At 37.4% G+C, this 18,675-nt stretch overlaps 1 protein-coding gene across 1 annotated transcript in view; it reads right to left on the bottom strand.

The window, feature by feature from the left end:
• Nucleotides 1–269: 269 nt before the first annotated feature.
• The window catches only part of LOC136025910 (testis-expressed protein 2-like), a 62,482-nt gene continuing 44,076 nt past the window's right edge, over nucleotides 270–18,675 (bottom strand). The window contains exons 8-10 of the mRNA XM_065701974.1: nucleotides 12,892–13,025; nucleotides 5,888–6,008; nucleotides 270–3,208 (exon numbers count right to left, since the gene is read on the bottom strand). Coding sequence (XP_065558046.1) covers nucleotides 3,140–3,208; nucleotides 5,888–6,008; nucleotides 12,892–13,025 — 324 coding nt within the window. The 3' untranslated portion in view covers nucleotides 270–3,139. The remainder of the gene's footprint in view (nucleotides 3,209–5,887; nucleotides 6,009–12,891; nucleotides 13,026–18,675) is intronic.

Here is an 18,675-nt window from a genome sequence, read left to right as displayed (position 1 = left end):
TGGTTGTCATATGTCTTCTAACCGCAGATCTCGCTTACGCTTCATTTTCGCGCATCATAACCTAATACTTTTTTCCATGCCTTTTACTTAAGCTGTACGGATTCGTTGAAAATCATGATTATTTCATATGACTGTCATTGATGCCAAGAATCTTCTTTTCCAGCTTCTCCCCAGTTGTCATATTTTTGTTTTAATTGTGTTGTTATATGATTCTGCAACAACCAAGAATGTTTCAATGCCTATATCCTCAGAGGTTTCTAAAATGCGCATTAACATAACCATCGTTTTATTAGAAACAGGAAAATATACAACATTCGACAAATGCGGTGGATAACACGACTTTAACACTTAAAAAAGGAATAGAAAAACATATACTTTTCTAATTCCCAAGTATACTTTTTCTTTTCAAAGGACAGGTACCAATAAATGTGGAGAAAAAAATATGAAGAGTAAAAAAATCCGATAAAACACAGAATTCGCTAAAGCTCTTATTTAATATAAGGGGGTCGTGAGGGGACCAGGTGACATTATCTCTTTTATACTTTAGGGTGGAAAGGGTTTAAAACCAAACAGATTGAAAAATGGAGAACTAGGAGAATCTTTCACACTTTTTTTTTTCTAGAGTGAGACGTTTAGGGGACAACTAGACTAGTTTTGCGGATGAAGGATGATAGATACCCGAAAACGTCCTTTAAAGTCATCCATTTATGGGCAAACGATCTCCTAGTGAGCTGGGAAGTGGTAGCAAAAAAGGATTGAAAGAAAATTGAACTTGCTGGGAAGGAGTAAAGACGGAAGCTTCGAATAGTGTGTGGTGGAGAAAAAGTATGCGTATCTCTGTTGGTCTGAGCCATCTTGATGTAGCAGGGAGTTGTTAATAGCAGTATTAGTATGTGTTTTTATAATACTGAGCCGATAACAAGATGAGGATTATATCCCCCATCAGTTTTTTTTCAAAGAAATCATTGTAAATTATACCTCCTCTGTAATTAAGTGCTTAAAATTCATAAAATAGTCATATCATCACCGTCTTGGAGATAGAGCCGCGATGACTTTTATTCAAAAATTCATCCCGTCATGTTCCAACAGTCTGTTGACTAATTTTGCAAAAAAAGCTCGAAATTGCAACGTAATTTGTGGGCCTATATAATATAGGCTCACAAATGTGTTCGAAAGAATTTAGGCTATGTTTCTGTAGATACTAAAAAACGTGTATGTAGGCCTATATAAACGTTTTTTGAGCCTATATAAACGTTTTCGAGTAACTACAGAAACATAACCAATGTGCTCCAGAATTCTAACCTACACCGTAAGGACCAGCCAACATCTGAGACCAGTCCTTTTTATAACCCTAGGATATACAAAACAAGAAGTAGGCATAAAAAGATTACTGTTTAATCATGTCAGGGACCAATTCGTCAATTATTTTTTTTTACATATTTAAAGGTATCTCGAGGTGATTGACTGGCATTATACAATCATGAGAATATTTTATAAAAAAAAGAAAGAATGATTTTCGTCAAAAAACCTAATTATATTTTTAGAAAAATAATTGATTAAATATACTTTTAATTTATTAAACACAATTAATAAGGATTAAAGAGTCAAAACTCCAATGAGTACAAAAATCAGTTATAATAATCACATACCTTCAGTGCGAAACTAGGTAATTTCCTAAATTTTGCTGTTTCTGAGATAATTGCCGAAAACCGTTGGATGACCGATTCTCATAGGAAAGGCCAGCAGAATACTTTAGATTGAGAGTTTAAATGTGTGATTAAACGTGGGTCGCTTGCCTGATAGCTCAATTAGTTAGTTAATCAATAATTAAATTAAACATTGATCAATTAATTAAATAGAAATGATGGAAGAAAAAAAAAGCATGACTGGCTGAAATTAGCGCTAGCTAAATGCCAGTAATTACTAAAATCCCATTGTTAAAGGGCCGTTAGGAATTTACGAGAAAATCCGAGGTTAAATCAATTCCCCACCCCCCACACACATTGCCGACGGTTATATGCAAGAATGTACATAAAGGATGGAGTTCGCGGGCCTCCCCTTAGTAGTCTAGTGTCTCAAACTGTGTTAATTGAACAAAAAAAAAATGCTCAATGTGCTCAAGCTGTGCTCTTGTCTCAATAATGCAGAAGAATTCTTATTTTATTAATTTGATTGGTCGATTTTGATTCTTGTCAAATATTTCAATATGCAACTTTGAAGTGTGAATTTCTGTAATTATGATGGTATTGGAAACTGACACATTCGTAGAAACGCAAATGAAAAGTACGTAACAAAAATACAAAAGAGCCCCTGCCCTCCGAGCAAACTTGTGTCTTAGTCCCCACCACACTAAATTTATAGATATATTACAGACCTAAACGAATATGGGACTAGCATTTAGCACAGAAAAAAAGGAACAACTGAAATTTTCATTCTAACTCGACAGAAATTACAATCTACAGCTCAAATACATAACTAGAATATAAAATATACATTTAGAACAGTAGTTGGCAAACAATTTTTTCAGAGATCAATTACTGTGACAGGGGCATATCCAAAACCTTTGTTCTGGGGGGGAGGGGTTCTTCTTTCGTAGAGGGTTCGTAAAAAACCTAAAAATCGGATCAAAAGTTGCTTAAATGCACTTTTGTGACGTTTTTACGAGTCAGAAAAATATTTCGGGATGGAGAGGGGTACCCCTTAAACCCCTTGATACGGTCTTGTACTGTTACAAACCTTTTTAACATAAAGCTTAAAATATTTTATTCTGTAATTCCGGTTGAGCAGAAACGTTACGAAAGTTACGAAAGAAACAATCCGAAAATTCCAATCGAAAAAAGTGACTTCAGCTCTTAACCTGCAACAGATATTTGTCTGCGGGTCACAAGATATGTTCTGAGGGCCAAATATGGCCCAAAGCCGTACTTTGCCAATCTCTGATCAAGAAGTAGCTATAAACAAACTTCCACCGTAAGTTATATACAAACACAAAGGACATCTCTTCATCCGCAGTATAAAATATAGATACCCAGCTAGAGACAATTACCGCTAACTTCTACTTTACAAAACCCTAATTTATCACATATATTGAAGTAGAGACGTCTCAATAGAGATGACTATAGAGTCTCTATAGATAGTCTCAGTAGAGACGACTAGCGTCCATTAGAAGTATATACTGCTCATCCATGTTGGGGTAAACAAATATCCTCTGAAAGAAAAACAAGCATTTTAGCTGATTAACAGACATTATTCGGTAACAAGTGACAGTTTTAGCCAAACAGAGATTTATATTCTGTCTTTTACTCCATGGCTCCTCCTTATGGCTATTAATAACTGAAAACAGGAAATTCCTATGCTTTTATTGGCTCTACAAATATTACAAACAGCGCGCAAAGTACCGCCATTGTTGCCACGTTGAACTTTGAAAAAAAATAAGCAGAAACTAATTCGGTAAAATCTACAATGCTACTCGTCCATAAAGATTCGAACAAACAAATTTCTTGATACCCAGTGAGTTAATCAAACAGCCTTCAATGTTTAAGCAATATTGCTGGCCCAATTTATTATTATATTATCAAGGGATGGAGCCAAACCCAGTAGTAGTCGCAAGGTTGTTGGTCTTGATTTTTTAGAGATTGGTAATAATTTCTACAGTTTGGTCTTGATTTTTATGAGTTTGTCAAAGTTTTAAGAGGATGATCTTAATTTATACAGTTTGGTCTTGATTTTTATGAATTCGTCGGGATTTCTATGCATTGGTCATGAGTTTTTAGAGGTTGGCCATGATTTCTTTAGACTGGTCTTGATTTTATGGTTTGGTCTAGATTTCTATGGTTTGGCTTGGATTTTTAGGGCTGGCCCTGATTTATATGAATTCGTCGTAATTTCTGTGCACTGTTTACGATTTCTATGAATTCCCCTGAATTTCTATACATTTGTTATGATTTCTATGGAATTTTTCTGGATTTCTATGAGCCGGCCATGACTTCTACAGTTTTGCCTTGATGTCTTTGGTTTGATCTGGATTTTTAAGTTACTCTGATTTTTATGAATTTGTGTGGATTTTTATGCATTGATTATGATTTCTAAGAATTCTTGAATTTTATGAATTCATCTGGACTGCGATACATTGGTTACGATTTCTATGAATTCCCCTGAATTTCTATGCGTTGTTATTGATTTCTATGGGATTTATATGGACCAGTCAGGTTTTTTACAGTTTTGACTTTATGTCTCGGGTTTGGTCTGGATCTTTAGGGTTAACCCTGATTTTTATGAATTTGTGTGGATTTCTATGCATTGCTTGTGATTTCAAAGAATTCTTCCGGATTTCTATGTATTGGTAAGGATTTTTATGACTTCAGCGGGATTTCTATTGGTCATGATATTTTAGAAGACGGCCATGATTTCTACAGTTTGGTCTTGATTTCTACAGTTTGCTCTTGATTTTATGGTTTGGTCTGTATCTCTAGAGCTTACCCTGATTTTCATGAATTCGTCTGGATTTCTATGAGATTTTTCTGGATTTTATGGACCGGTCATGATTTCTAAAGTTTTGTCTTGATGTCTTTGGTTTGGTCTGGATTTTTAGGTTTGACCCTGATTTTTATGAACTTATGTGGATTTTTATGGATTGCTTGTGCTTTCTATGAATTCATCCCGATTTCTATGTATTGGTTGATTTCTATGGAATCTTTCAGGATTTCTATGGGCCGGTCTTGATTTCTACAGTTTTGTCTTGATGTCTTTGGTTTGGTCTGGATTTCTAGGGGGTTGACCCTGATTTTTATGGATTTATGTGGATTTCTATGCAATGCTTATTATTTCTATGCACCAGAAATAATAGTTCACCAGAACTTTCAAGGTGAAAATAACAAAACAGAAGACACTTTGAAAAAAAGCTTTTAAGGTGAAACGTAACAAAACAGAAGACACTTTGAAAAAAACTTTTAAGGTGAAACGTAACAAAACAGAAGATACTTTGAAAAACGTTACAATCAATGACTGGTTGGTTCAGTCGAGTAACGTGTCGTTCTTTTACCATAGGAAATCACAGGTCTCACGCTCCATTCATACATCAGACAAAAATTTTACAAAATCAATGATAAACTGCTTAGAAGCTAAAACTGTGCTATTATAAAAGAAATTATGTGACCATCCATGACTGTAGTTAAAAATAACGTCATCTATGACTTTGATTATGTAGATGACAGCATTGAGGAAATCGCCGTTAAGCCTTCTTCATGAATTTAAGCCATTAACGAAGAAAAGAGTAGTATACCTGGGCGCTCAAAAGCAGAGATTGGATACTACTTAAGTGGTGAAAGAAAGAAAAAACTCAATATCAAATTCTCTGACCAACTGTTTTTCAATCCCTAATCATCGTATTGTAAATGAAACATAACGTATATTAACTATATTTGGTCAACTAAATTATAAGCAAAATTCTTGCATGTTAGGTGAACTTAATTTGGTGGAGGAGTTGTTTATGTTATGAAAGCTAAAATTTAATATTAACTTTAATATTATTTGATTTCTCTTTAATTTTATATTTTTTATCTTTTTATTTTAAGTTTTTTAATGAATTTTATTTAATTAAATGCTCATATTTTAATATTAGTTATTTTTTAATATTAAAAAATATACAACCAGAAACCAAATATTTTCTGTTTTCCACATTTCGATCCAAATTCAAATTTACCTGTCATTTAATTCTGTCACTGAAAGTTCATTTGAAAACTACACACTAAATTCATAGGAAAAACAAACTCGTAGAAAATATCGTATAAAAAAGATATCGCTCAAGTTCTGTTAAGAGTTGGAGGTGTTCAAATAAATTGAAAACAGAGAAGTCGAAGAAAGTAGAAAAAAGAAAGAAAATATCAACCTCAAATTCTTTGATCAGCTGCTTTTCAATCCAATCGGTGACAATTCCCATTGTGAAGCTTCTTTCTCCAGCTTTTGGAACAGCCCGTAAGTTGAACTCGGGTGGAGTGCGAAAACCATACCTTAAATTTTAACTAGAATTTTAACTTCATTAATGAGAAAATTGGCCCCTCCCCTCCAATTTATTTTGAAGCTCAAAAAAATAATCGGTTAAATTCATCCAAAGTCTAGACAATTAATGATATTAGTGAATATCTGAATAAATAAACTAACTTAATTAAATCAACTGATGAAGAATGTCTCTTCATAAATATAAAACAAAAATGCATTAATGAAGCAATGAACGAATAAAAACGAGACAATAATATATAAATACACGGTATAATTAAATACATCTTAATTAAATGCGTGACACAAATGTTAAGTTAAAAATTGGGAAGAATTTTATATACCAACCATTCTGTCCGTCATTCAGTGCTATTGAGGTAGACAGCTGGCATATCGAAACAGCAAATACTACTACTACTACTAACAAAACTCACGACAGCAACAAGCCACTTGAGGCCAACAAAGCTAAGCACACTCCTCCTAAATCCCAATCATTTCAAGGCTTCCCTCTTTACACCCTCCCAGGAAGTTCCCATTTGACTCAGATCTTCTTTTATGACATCCTCCCACCCCAACCGCGGACGACCTGCTATCCGTTTAGCCCTAGACGAAAAGGAAAATCTTTGGCAATCTGTCATCCTTCAGCCGTAGAACGTGCCCTAGCCATCTCAACATTTCTCTCATTATAGCCCTAGAAGGCAGGATTGAACCACACTTCAATCCCGAACCGATACAGTTACTTAAACACGTTTATATACCCGTCCTGGACAAAAAATTTAGGGAATTTTACTTAAATGAAATACTGAATCTTTTAGTTGAATCGATTAGGTCTTTGAGAGGAGCTTTCTGAACCCTGGAGCCAATCAGTATGAAACGGAAGATTCCAGCTGGCTTGCAAGTTTCTCAGGACAGCATTTCGTTGTTCCCATTTCCCATGACAAGATCATGTTAGCTGTCAGAAAAGTACTTTCCAAAGCAAAGAATGGGATAAACAGCGACGGTCACATAATAAAACACCTCAAGCACTTGACAACAACGACAAATAGTTTATTACGTAATATCAAAAAAAATAACCGCAATATATAAAAATATAAATCAAAATGAGTGGTGAAATATTTCCGGAATGATTTCCTGTATCGCTGTGTTGATCCGGGGTTGTTTGGCAGTAGCTTGTTGTGTTGCCGGGTGTCGTGCTTGTTTTGTGTAATATTCGGTGGTAGGATATCGCGATGCTTCTGTGATAGAAGGCCATGTCCGAGGCCCAATAGAAGTTCGTGCCTCCTTGTTTCAAGCGTTGTTAGACCTGACAGAACAAGACATTCTTGATAAGGTAACAGTGTATCCCCCAAAATCACTCGCAATGCACGCTTTTGTATTCCCTCAAGTTTGTTACTTTGATTTTTTTTAGACCAGCGTGCCAGACTGGGTAGGCAAATTCTAGAATTGGTCTCATGTGAGTTTTGTAGTAAGTAAGCATTGCATCTTTGTTTAGATTAAACCGGCGTAATTTTTGCCAAATACCATAGTAGAGGGATAATTTGGGAAATTAAATGATTTATATGGTCGTCCCATATCAATCTATCGTTAAAAATGACACCCAGAATTCTCATTCTCCGGACCACTGGTATACCCACTTCAGGTAAATCTGGTACCCTATGCTTTAAAAATGAAATCCTCATTATTTCTGATTTCGTTTTATTTATGGTGAGTTTTTTTTGCTGAAAAATCTCGCTCCAGTTTTGTTACCATTTCCTGTAGGTCTAGGATTTCGTTCGGTTTCTGTAGTACTATCATTGTTAAGTCGTCTGCAAACTTTGCGCGATCTTTGTGCCACGTAGCTATCATGTTGCAAAGTAACAAGAATAACGTAGGGCCTAGCTTAGTTCCCTGAGGTATGCCACATGTTAGGGTCGTTGTGTTTGACAGCTCGTTATTGTATTTGGTCTTCTGTTTTCGTTCAGATAGGAAACTTTCAACTATCTTGATTAAAAAAGGGTGAAAAACTTCAATGCAATTCATCAAAAGCATTCCTGACATCTGCTTGTAGAAGTTCAACAAATGCCTCATTAGTTTCAAGGTGGGCTACCATTGTTTCAAAAATTACAAGATAGTGGCTTGTACTAAACCCCTGTTGGAGGTCGTAGTGTCGGGGGTCTATTATTTCGCTGAGTTCCTGTAGTAGTCATTTGTTTAAGAAAGTTTCATAAACTTTTGATAATAACGGAGTTAGAGAAATTGGTCGCAGATAGTCCAGTTCTTTGGGGTTCATGACTTTCGGGATGGGGATAACGACCGCCTCCTTCAGTGGCTTAGATCATTTACAGTGACCTGTATTCTCTCTTCCGTCCTTATGTGGAAAGGCGTGGAGCGTTGAGGGCTTGTTACTTCTCGAATTGTCACATTAAAGGTTATCTCGGAGCTTTACAAGGAGCTTTCTTGGTTTGTCATTTTCTCTTGTTCTTCCTAGTCGCCAAGTCTCAATAAAGTCCTCGATTTCTACGGTGGCTCCTAAGCTGTTCTTTCGGCAAAATTCAATGATTACTTGTGACTCTATTCCATTAAGATTATCAGACTCAGGAATTCCCGCTATGACCAAGTTACGTCGCTTTTCTTCCCGCAATCGCTTCTCCTTTTCAGCTAATAGAAGCGTTTCGATTGGGTTGGTTGCGTAGACTGCAGTGGGTATACTTGCACCAAGACCGGCTGCTCCATTTTGTGCCACATGGGAATACAGTGCTTCATCGCCAGAACTTGGAGTTAATCGTCCCTGTTCATTTGGATTGACGGTTTTGGTGCGATCTGTCATTATCCTAACTTGTAGCTGCAGATGGGCTAAATTCCGCTTGGAGCAGGAAGAACGTTCGTATCGAAACAAGATTGATTTTGGGTCATGAAGTTTCATCGAGAGGACAATATAGGGTTTATTACACGGCAGGGGGCATGCTCCCGCTCACTAGAGAAGAAACAGCAAAATGATGTGCTGGCTTCAGTCTGGGTGTGACAATAACTGCAAGGTTCGCTACGCGATTGTATGGTAGGGGTTTCATGAACCAAAGGACTTTCACCAATGATCGAGGGTTCATTGTTGTCTGAAGACTGCGTTGAAGCAGTAGATACAGCAATGGAGCCTTAACTGTGCTGTCTTTGGCTGTTTGGAGTTCCGACTGTCGCAGCTTTTGGTGTGTAAGTTACTTCTTTGCATCGAAGACATTGCCACTTCCCCAGTAATTTTTCAGTAGCTTCTTTGCCGTAGATGACAGATGCACAGGAGAAATGGAACCGCTTCGTGCAGGTACGGCATTGAGTTCCGCCTTGAGCTCTCGTAACGTTTTTCTTACATCTGGGACATGGATCACCAGTCATTTCTCAGAAAGCTCGTGTATACTGCTGTTTGACTATTCCGCTATGAGTTCGCTAGCAAGCAAAAGACGCTACCTCTAGGGCAGGTTAATAATAATCCAAAAATGTCTATTTCAAGTGCGCGCGCCGAGGGCTGAATGAATACTCATGTTACTGAAATCACCCAGGAACAAGGGAAACGTAAGGACCCCCTCATCTATTCCCCGCAATTTACGGGTAACTGAATACCGGCGGGTACAGTACGGCACTTCCGGCGGGTTCCTTCCCCTCATCTGCTTGTTCAGAGAAAAAATCAGCACCTTAATAAATGGAACAAAGATGGCGTTATATGACTTTGGCAATATAGATGACGAGCCAGTCTACTTGAAAGAAAAGATGGTGCTAATAAAAATAACCAGAGGGAAAGACCTATTCTAGGGACTAGAGAAAATCTCTCAAATAAATTTAACTATAAATCTATCATTAGAGGGTATAAATCAATGTGAAAATAATCTCAAAGCAATACAATGGCCTTATCCCATTTACAGCAAACAAGTAAACTCAGCTGCAAAAACTCTGGAAATATCATAGATGCCATTCTCCAATCTTTTCTGACAGCTAACATAATCTTCTCAAGGGAAATGGGAACGACAAAATGCTGTCCTGAGAAACGTGCAAGCCAGCTGGAAACTTCCGTTTCATACTGATAGGTTATAGTAAGATTCTCATCTCCATACATGGAAGTAAAGTAAGAGTACCGATCATGCAGTGTCAGAGAAGTACTAGATGGATAACGGTCTGGTCTGATTAGACTTATCCACGATTTCTTATTTCCAGTGAACTGTTACCCAATAATTTGGCACCTCTTTATTTCAGCTTTGCATTTGCGTTTTGCGCTCCATTTCATCTCGAAAACAGTCCCACGTAGCGGTCTAACGCAAGCAATTCAAATGTTCAGCCACGTTTTTTAATGTTGTTTTACCGACTGGATTTCAATGGTTTCAGACCACACCTGTTTCTCTGTCCCAATTTTGGCACGTCTTGTAGGAACCGCTTTCAATTCAGCAACTTTCAGAGTATGGATGATTTGTTGGTAATAACTATTGAAATCAACAGTAGCTGAGACGTTGGAAGGGCCAGAACAGAGTAAACGAAACGGAAATTTGATGCTGCTTATGGTGGAGGCTCAGTGAACGGAGTACTAGAAGCAAATATGGGAGGATTATTTATCAGGAATGAACTTACCTTTTCTAGGAACTTTAATTTTGAACATCCTGTTAGCTCACTAAATTGTTGAAAAAAAATCTTGAGACATGAACAAAAAGTGTCTTTAGTGACAAGTTCAGTGAAAAAGTGACACGTCCTCAAAAAAGTGACAACAAGTGAAAAAAGTGACTCCGGCCGATCCCTGACATATCCATGGATTGGTTGTACTGACAGTTGGCTTAGTCAGAGACAGAAATATTCAATGGTTGCATACAATGACTGGCATGGGATGGCATTGTCAGCAGTAAAAAACCAAGCTTTTAGGCATAGTTAATCACATTTGGGTGAAGATGAGCATCATGCTTCTCTGGTATGAATAGTTTCTTAGCATCACAAGAAGTAAGCAAATGCTTCACTAGATATTTGATGTAGTTTATAACGATAGGACCTTTGATCCACCTATGAAGATAAGACTTAATATTCCTAGCACAGTGCTACAAAGATAGCCTCTTACTAAAAAAAAGTCCATACTTTCAGGGTTCCAAATGTATTTAAAAAACATGTAAATACATAGTGGATCAGTGTTAAAAGATTGTTTTTCTATTCATAAAAAAAATCCAGTAACAGGTATTTCAACCTTGGAAAGTCTAGGCTGCAGCCAAGCATGGAAGTAAGACTTGTATGGTTGGGTGGGGGCAGCATTTGAAAAATGTAAAATGGTATAAATATATGGTTAGACTTAGGTAATTGTAAACACTTTGAGATTCTTTGGGAACAAGGTCGCAAAGGCTCTCCCGTATAAGGCTGGTGTTAATTAAATAGTTATAAAAGAAGAAAATACATAAAATTAGGTTTTGAGGATATTTGCTGATAATAGCCAGCGACTCGCGAAGTTTCTAACTCATGAATAGGCCCATATCTGTTGTAAATTAAAACTGGGTGTTGAGAAAGAATGATCTAAACATAAATGTTTGCGGTCAACAATGATCATATATATATATTGATCATATATATATTGATCAATGATCAATATATATGAAGTTATGTGTGAAATATGGATTAAATCACAATCCGTAAGCGCAAACTTTGTATACGACGAATTGTGCGAAACGTCAAAACGCAGTTTTTCAAGCTGTACTTTCAAGCATAAAAAAACAACAGAAATCGGGAATTATTAAAAAAAAAAAAAAAAAAAAAAAAATAGAGCCAAAAGTAATAACCCATGTTTTGCTCAAGTCTAAGAAATATTTATACATGTTGCCTGAATTCGCAAAAAGTCATCAGCTTTATCTATTACCCTTGTATATTCTGATATTTTTCCACCTTTTGATTGTTTGTGTTTGTAAAAGATGGAAAAGTCTCAAGTTCTTTTCTTCTATCAAGGCTTAAAAGGGAGAAATACTATCTCTTTTTACACTATTAACGCTATATTACACTATTACATATACGTATTACGCTGTATTACGCTATCACACTATACATTATTTACTATCTCTTTTTACACTATACTCTTTTAAATCTTCGTCCCTATTCAATAAATGTTTGTATTCTACGGTATGAAAGAAACAGGGATAATTGTTTTTACAGCATAAAAGTACACCCAAGTATTAAAAAATAATTTCTAATGCTGAAATTAAGAAGGCGTGTTATTAATTTTGAAATTTTATTGCATAAATACCACACACACCCGTCTCACAGAATAATTAGAGATATACCTACATTCATATGTGTGAACTGATCTGAACTTTTGGGATTTTGTAAGGTTATTTTCTTTCGAAATATATTCGAAAACACGAAAAAACACAGGGGGGAGGGGGGGGGGGGGTGCAAAAGCACAAGTTTAATTAAAAGCAAAAACAGGCAGATTATATAAAAAAAATTTAACATATGAAAGGGTCAATTGTATAAAAAAAAAAATTGAAACTTCGGACGTCCTGATGTTTTAGACACGCAGTCCAATGATAATTTTGCATACTCGTTTTAATAAATTAATCATAAATATTACTCACTCAAAAACCTTGTGTCTGAAAAAAAAAGAAAGCTTCACCATATTCTATCAGCCGGTGGTGGAGGTATCACCATCTTTCCTTTCAAGCTTAGAAAACCATCTATCTTTAACTATCTCTTTATCATTAATAGTGGCCACGTTCCGTTCCTATCTTTAACTGGGACAAGTGCCAGTCGTCTATTCCCTCTCATTTTTTTAAGACGCCAGTACAATACTTTACTATTATGGCGTATGGCTGGATCTTCCAAATCTTCACCAATTTTATCCATGACCTCCACTTCACACACCCTTAGAAAACCAAGCTCACTCAAAAAACCTTACGTTTGAAAAAAAGAAAACTTTACCATATTCTATCAGCCGGTGGTGGAGGTATATTTATCACCATCTTTCCTTTCAAGCTTAGAACTTCCACTTGCAGCATTAGACGCAAACCAGACATGCCCTCTAACGCTTTTCTGACATATTTATGCTCAGAAGCCTGAAATAAAAGTAGATGATATGTCTTATTCTCTATTTAATACCCATTCAAAGCAATAGGATGCTATAAATCCAAACGCATTGAAAATTAAGAGTAAAGAGAATGAAGAGCTGACAGGAGAGAAAAATCAGTAGGTTTTGAGCGAAAAGGGGGGGGGGGGGAGCATAAATAAAGACACAAGGTTTAGACACGCAGTCTAATGATAACTTTTGATACTCGTTTTAATAAACTGATCATAAATGTTATCACTCAAAAACCTTTTTGATAGAATGCTGATGAACTAAAAACCAAAATATACATTAAGTGTAACATTTTACGCTAAAACGGATGCTTTCACTATAGATTAATGTAAAAATTAATAAAGTCATCATAATCATGGTTATGTTTTTTGGTTACTATGGAACATAGCGACCAAAAATGAAAAACGCTTTAAAAAACTGGTTTGCGAAAAAAAATTGTTATTTATAGCTAATTCAGGAATTATTCAAAATTATCAATTTAAATAAAATATATTGAACAAAAATCAATCATTTTAAAAATTATTAATAAAAAAAAATACTCCATTTCTTGCTGTAAAAAAAATAAGCGCTTTATGTTTTTACTCTTCAAAATCCTTTGTTTTCATTATCATATGTTTATCCTTATTATTATAATAAAGTGATCATAAATATTACTCACTAAGAAACCTCTTTGATAGAATGCTAATGAACTAAAAACCAAAACATAATCGAAACAAATGAAAACCGTAAGTATCACTATTTTGGACCAGTGCCCAGGGGCGCCATTTAGGGGGGGGCAGGGGTGGGCAAATGTCCATTCCAGATTTTTCAGGGGGCCCAAGCTTTCACCACAAAGGGGCCTTTGCCGGCCATAATAATCCACTATGTCCAACATGATCCATTCTGTCCAATTGGTTTAAAATTACTGCACGTCTACTAACCATTAATCTAATAACCAAAGAGTGTAATTACGTGACGACCCTTAGGGTAACTACGCTCTTTGCTATTAACCATTAAGCCTTAAGGTATTAATATACATTCGCATTAGTTAGTATAAAGTCAGTATCCTAGTGCAAACTGGGTCGGGCAAGGATTGGAATTTGAGTGACAGAATTGTTTGTGATCTTGTCGATTCAACATATTATTTGTTTGTTATCATGAGTTTGTCAGGAGCTCAAAAGCGAAAATTGGCAGCCTTGAAGAAGTAGAAAGAGGCAGAAAATCAGTCTTCTGTGAGTAAATGGATTAACAGAAACCGTCATCATGTGAGCTAGTTCAGCAAGTAAGTGTAAATTTGTGTTTCTGTTCTTTTGGGTTTCAGTTTTCTGTGCCACTAACAGTTTCGCGGAGTGAAAGAACTGAATTTGCATGGAAAAGGATTTTCCGTGTTTTTTTTTTTTTGTCATTTATGAGCAACATAGTTCGCAAACTCCTGCCTTCTTCCATTTAGTTCAAAGAGTCGAATTGGAATATCCTGTACTAATAAGTGGCAAAGAAAACCGCATTGAGTAGTACACCCTATGAAGAATTATAGAACTACGTCAAATATATATTTTTTAGACTAGAGGCTCTAGTTTGATGGCAATTAGTTACAGAAATCAATAAATTGGGATTCAAATTTGCCTAAGTTGGCTGGCTTGTGGTCTAAACTAGTAACGAGAGATTTTCTCTGACTTGAACAAGGAATTATCTGAGTAGTGATAATTGTCCTGACTAATGATAGTATCTGCTCTAGTCTAGATTAGAGCCGGGTTCAACTTGCTGTAGTCACGACACACGTTTTGCCACTTGGGCCAACATTCTGAATTTGTTTAGCGGGTCAGATTATCAATACACCACATAGACATATCCGAAAAGAGTTGCTTCCGCAACATTTTCAGTTTCTGAATTATGAATATCAAGCAATCAGCGTCGAGAAGCAACCTTCGAGCTATACTAGAATGCCGCTGCAAGAACACAAATAAGCCTATAACGTGATTAGGACGTGACTAAAGCTACAACAAATCCACGAAAATGGATTTGAAAAAGGGAAGGCTAAACTAGTAGGGGCGTTACACTGGTTAGAAGTCAAACTAATGTGCAGACTTTCTTTCAGGTGTACAATTCAGCATATGAACAAACCATCGCCGACATTTCGTCTTCTTCGAATGAAGTGACGGTCCCTCAGATCAAGCAAACAGGAAACAAGACACCCCGAGGAGCCACTACGCCTGTCGGAGGTCTGTCGGAGCCTCAGTTTTGGCGAGATACGCCTCAAGATGAAGAGCATCGACAGTTCAGTGGCCCTACGGACATTTCTTCGTCCTCTTTCAATCAACCATCCCAACCAAAACTAGTACAATACCCTGCGCAAGTGACAGCAGACGGCAAGCCAAAACTGTCATTCAATGCTTCATATTAAGAAAAGCACCCGTGGCTGGAGTACTCCGTCCAGGATGATTCTGTTTACTGCTTCTGCTGCAGACACTTTGGCGGCACGTCTTCTCTTAAAGGGTCAGAGGTACGAGTCTAAACGTTCCATAGACGTCGGCGTGACAAGATGGAAAGACATCACTAATTTTCTCGAACAGCATACTAGAAGTGACCACCACAAAGACAGTGCAGTTTCATGGACGAAGTTTAAAGCCATAAAAACCATAGAGATGCAACCAATCGCGTCTGTTTTAATGAAAGACAGAAACAAGGAAATCAAGGAGAACAAAGAGCCCGTAAAAGCCTAATTAAAAGTAACAGCTCTATTGGGGCAACTCGGCACTGCCTTTAGGGGGCACGGCGAAACAGAATCCTCGGCAAACAAGGGAAATTTCGTCGAGACGTTCAATCTTCTCGCAGAATACTCTCCTATGCTCTTCTACAAGCTGCAGAGACGGTACGGTCACTAAACATCCCATGAATACCAGAACGATCTTGTTTCGGTGATTGGTTCCAGGCTTCAGCGCACGATAGTGCAAGAATCAAAAAGTGCCAAATACTTTGCTGTTCTGGTCGACGAAACGAAGGACAACTCGAAGAAAGAGCAGCTCGCCATTCTTCTTAGGTGCTTCGACGAAGGAAAAGTAAAAGAAAGACCGATCGGATGCTATCACATGAACAGCCTGGATGCTGAAAGTCTAGCAAATTTCATTCATGACACAGTGACAAGAATTGGACTCGATTGGAACTACTGTGTCGCACAAGTGCTACGACGGAGCAAGCGTAATGAGCGGACCATTCTTCGGTGTTCAAGCTCCTTTGAGGTTGAAATCGCCAAAGGCAATCTACATTCATTGCCATGCACATAAGCTAAATCTGGTCATTGCGAGCTACGTTGAATCTGTCGGCACTGTTGGTACTTTTCTCTCATTTGTCTAGACTCTATACACATTCATTTTCAACAGCAACACTCGGCACCAGCTATTTATTGAGGCCCAGAAAGCTGCCAAACTGCCAGTTCGGGAGCTGGAAAGAAGTGCTACCACATTATGGTCTCACTGGTATCGATCTATATCGAAGATTAGACTCTGATATGAATGCATTTTAGCTGTACTGTCTGCTGTAAGCAAGGGAGCCGACGGCGAAGCACGGGCAGAGGCAGCTGGGCTCCAGAAGAAGATGGAATCGTTCCTTTTTATTTTCCAATCGCACTACATAGAAACAACTATGTGAGTGACGAACTCGCTGTCTCAGCAGCTCCATGCCGTCGAATTGGTTATTTCCCGATCGCGCACCATGATTCAGGCCACAAGAAGCGAACTCACTGACCTGCGTTCAGATGCTTCATTCGTATCACTTTTCGAGAAGGCTAAAGAGCTTGCGACAGAGCTCGAAATTGAAGTACCTGCTGTGAATGAAGCCGTGACTAGACTCTCCTCTGTTGGTCAGAAAGGACGACCTCGAATAACTCAAAAGATCGCTAAGCTTCTGAAACAATTTGTGACAGCTTCAACGCTAGGAAAGAACATCATCGAATCTTGCAATCGGACTACAACTTTGGCGGATGAAATGAAGCGAGCGTACTTCGTGACTTTCGACCATCTACAAGCCGAATTTGACAGATAGCTTGCCAGTGCTGAGCACACTCGAAGCCTTGGATCCAAGCTCGACCAAGTTTATGGACAAAGATACTCAAGCGTTTCTCTGCTCTTTACGACGAGCTGGATATCGACGATAATCTTCTCGTATCTCAAGCTGGTATTGCCAAGCGTTTTTTGCTCGGTGAAGAGAAAAAGCTGGACAACTTCTTAGACATTATCGACCATCTTCAGGCATTACCCTGCTTACCAGTGGCTTACTCAGAAGTAATTAAAGTACTTCGTATTGCTGCCGCATTTCCTGTGACAACAGCAAGCAATGAGCGTTTGTTTCCTAGCCTAGAAATAGTGAAAGACTACCTTCGGTCCACAACAGGAGATGATCGTCTCAGTCACCTCCTTTTGATATTTGCAGAGAAGGATTTAATAAAAATTTGGACTACGACCAGCTTGTTAACGATATTGCAAAGATGAAACCTCGGCGGTTCCCCTTGTTACCTTGAGTGTTGCAATATTTTTTTTCTCTTGTTATGTTTTTCCTTTTTGTAAATATATTCGATCTGAAAGATTTCTGCTGAAGGAAAACCGAGATTTTGGTTACAACCCTCAGCATAACAATGAAGATTACTTTCACCGACGTATTGTTTACTTAAATAAGAAAGTTTCTCGCTGAGGAAGGCCAGCCTGTAGTCTGGTTGAATTTTCCACTTTCAGTTTAAATCACTTAACCTCGCTGATTGTAATCTTCGTTGTTATAATAAATCTTAGAGGTCAGTGTGGCTGAGTTCCACATTCGGTTACAGTACATTTCCAAGCAACACACGGGTGCTGGAAATGCGTTTTTACTTAGAATATTCGATCGATGTGCTGCCAAAACCCGCTTTTTTTCTTACGTGACACGAAGTGGATCGGGGGGGGGGGGGGTCAGATGGAGTTCATGCCCACCCCAAGATTTCACCCAAATGGCGCCTCTGCCAGTGCCCATGTACATTCGTTGGGAATACTAGAAACTGTACCAGAAGTGCCAAATTCAAATCAGAAGGATTGTGAAACGGCCATTGATTGGTTAAAAATGATCGAATAAAATCACTTTCAATTAATGAGAGGCTTTTTCCACTGACGTAAAGTTACCGGAAGTAAAAGTAGTATTTTTCATAAATTGTAGTTGAAAAGTTCGTTAATTTATAGTCTTACGTATTACATCTGTCAACCTTTTGTGGGATAAAGTTTACAAAACAAGTTTTTATATTTATTTAATTTGTAAAGGAAACATTATCTATTTTAGAATTTTTCATTCCTCTTTTTATACACTGATTAGAAAAAAGGAAAATCAAAAGAGATTCGGAGCAGAAATCTTATTATATATTATTTAACTCGAAAATCTAATTCCAAAAGAGAACTGGGGAAATGGTCCATGAAGTACTTCGCTGACAATGCACAGAGCCAGTACCAAGACCTGTCAAATCATCTACGCTGGTACCATATTATAACAAATCTGGACGTGATGGAGGGAGAACAGTAATGCACGATGAAATTAATCCTAGGACTTAGTCCTGGCTCTTGATGACCCTTGCAGTATGCCGAAAAATAGTCCTCTGTACTTATTTTATATCTTTCAGGGATTGACACTCCTGCAGTTCA

The sequence above is a fragment of the Artemia franciscana genome, chromosome 4 (assembly GCF_032884065.1).
Source record: "Artemia franciscana chromosome 4, ASM3288406v1, whole genome shotgun sequence".
NCBI lineage: Eukaryota > Metazoa > Arthropoda > Branchiopoda > Anostraca > Artemiidae > Artemia > Artemia franciscana.
The sequence above is the reverse complement of the archived record's forward strand: the minus strand, read 5'-3'. Positions and strand labels throughout refer to the sequence as shown.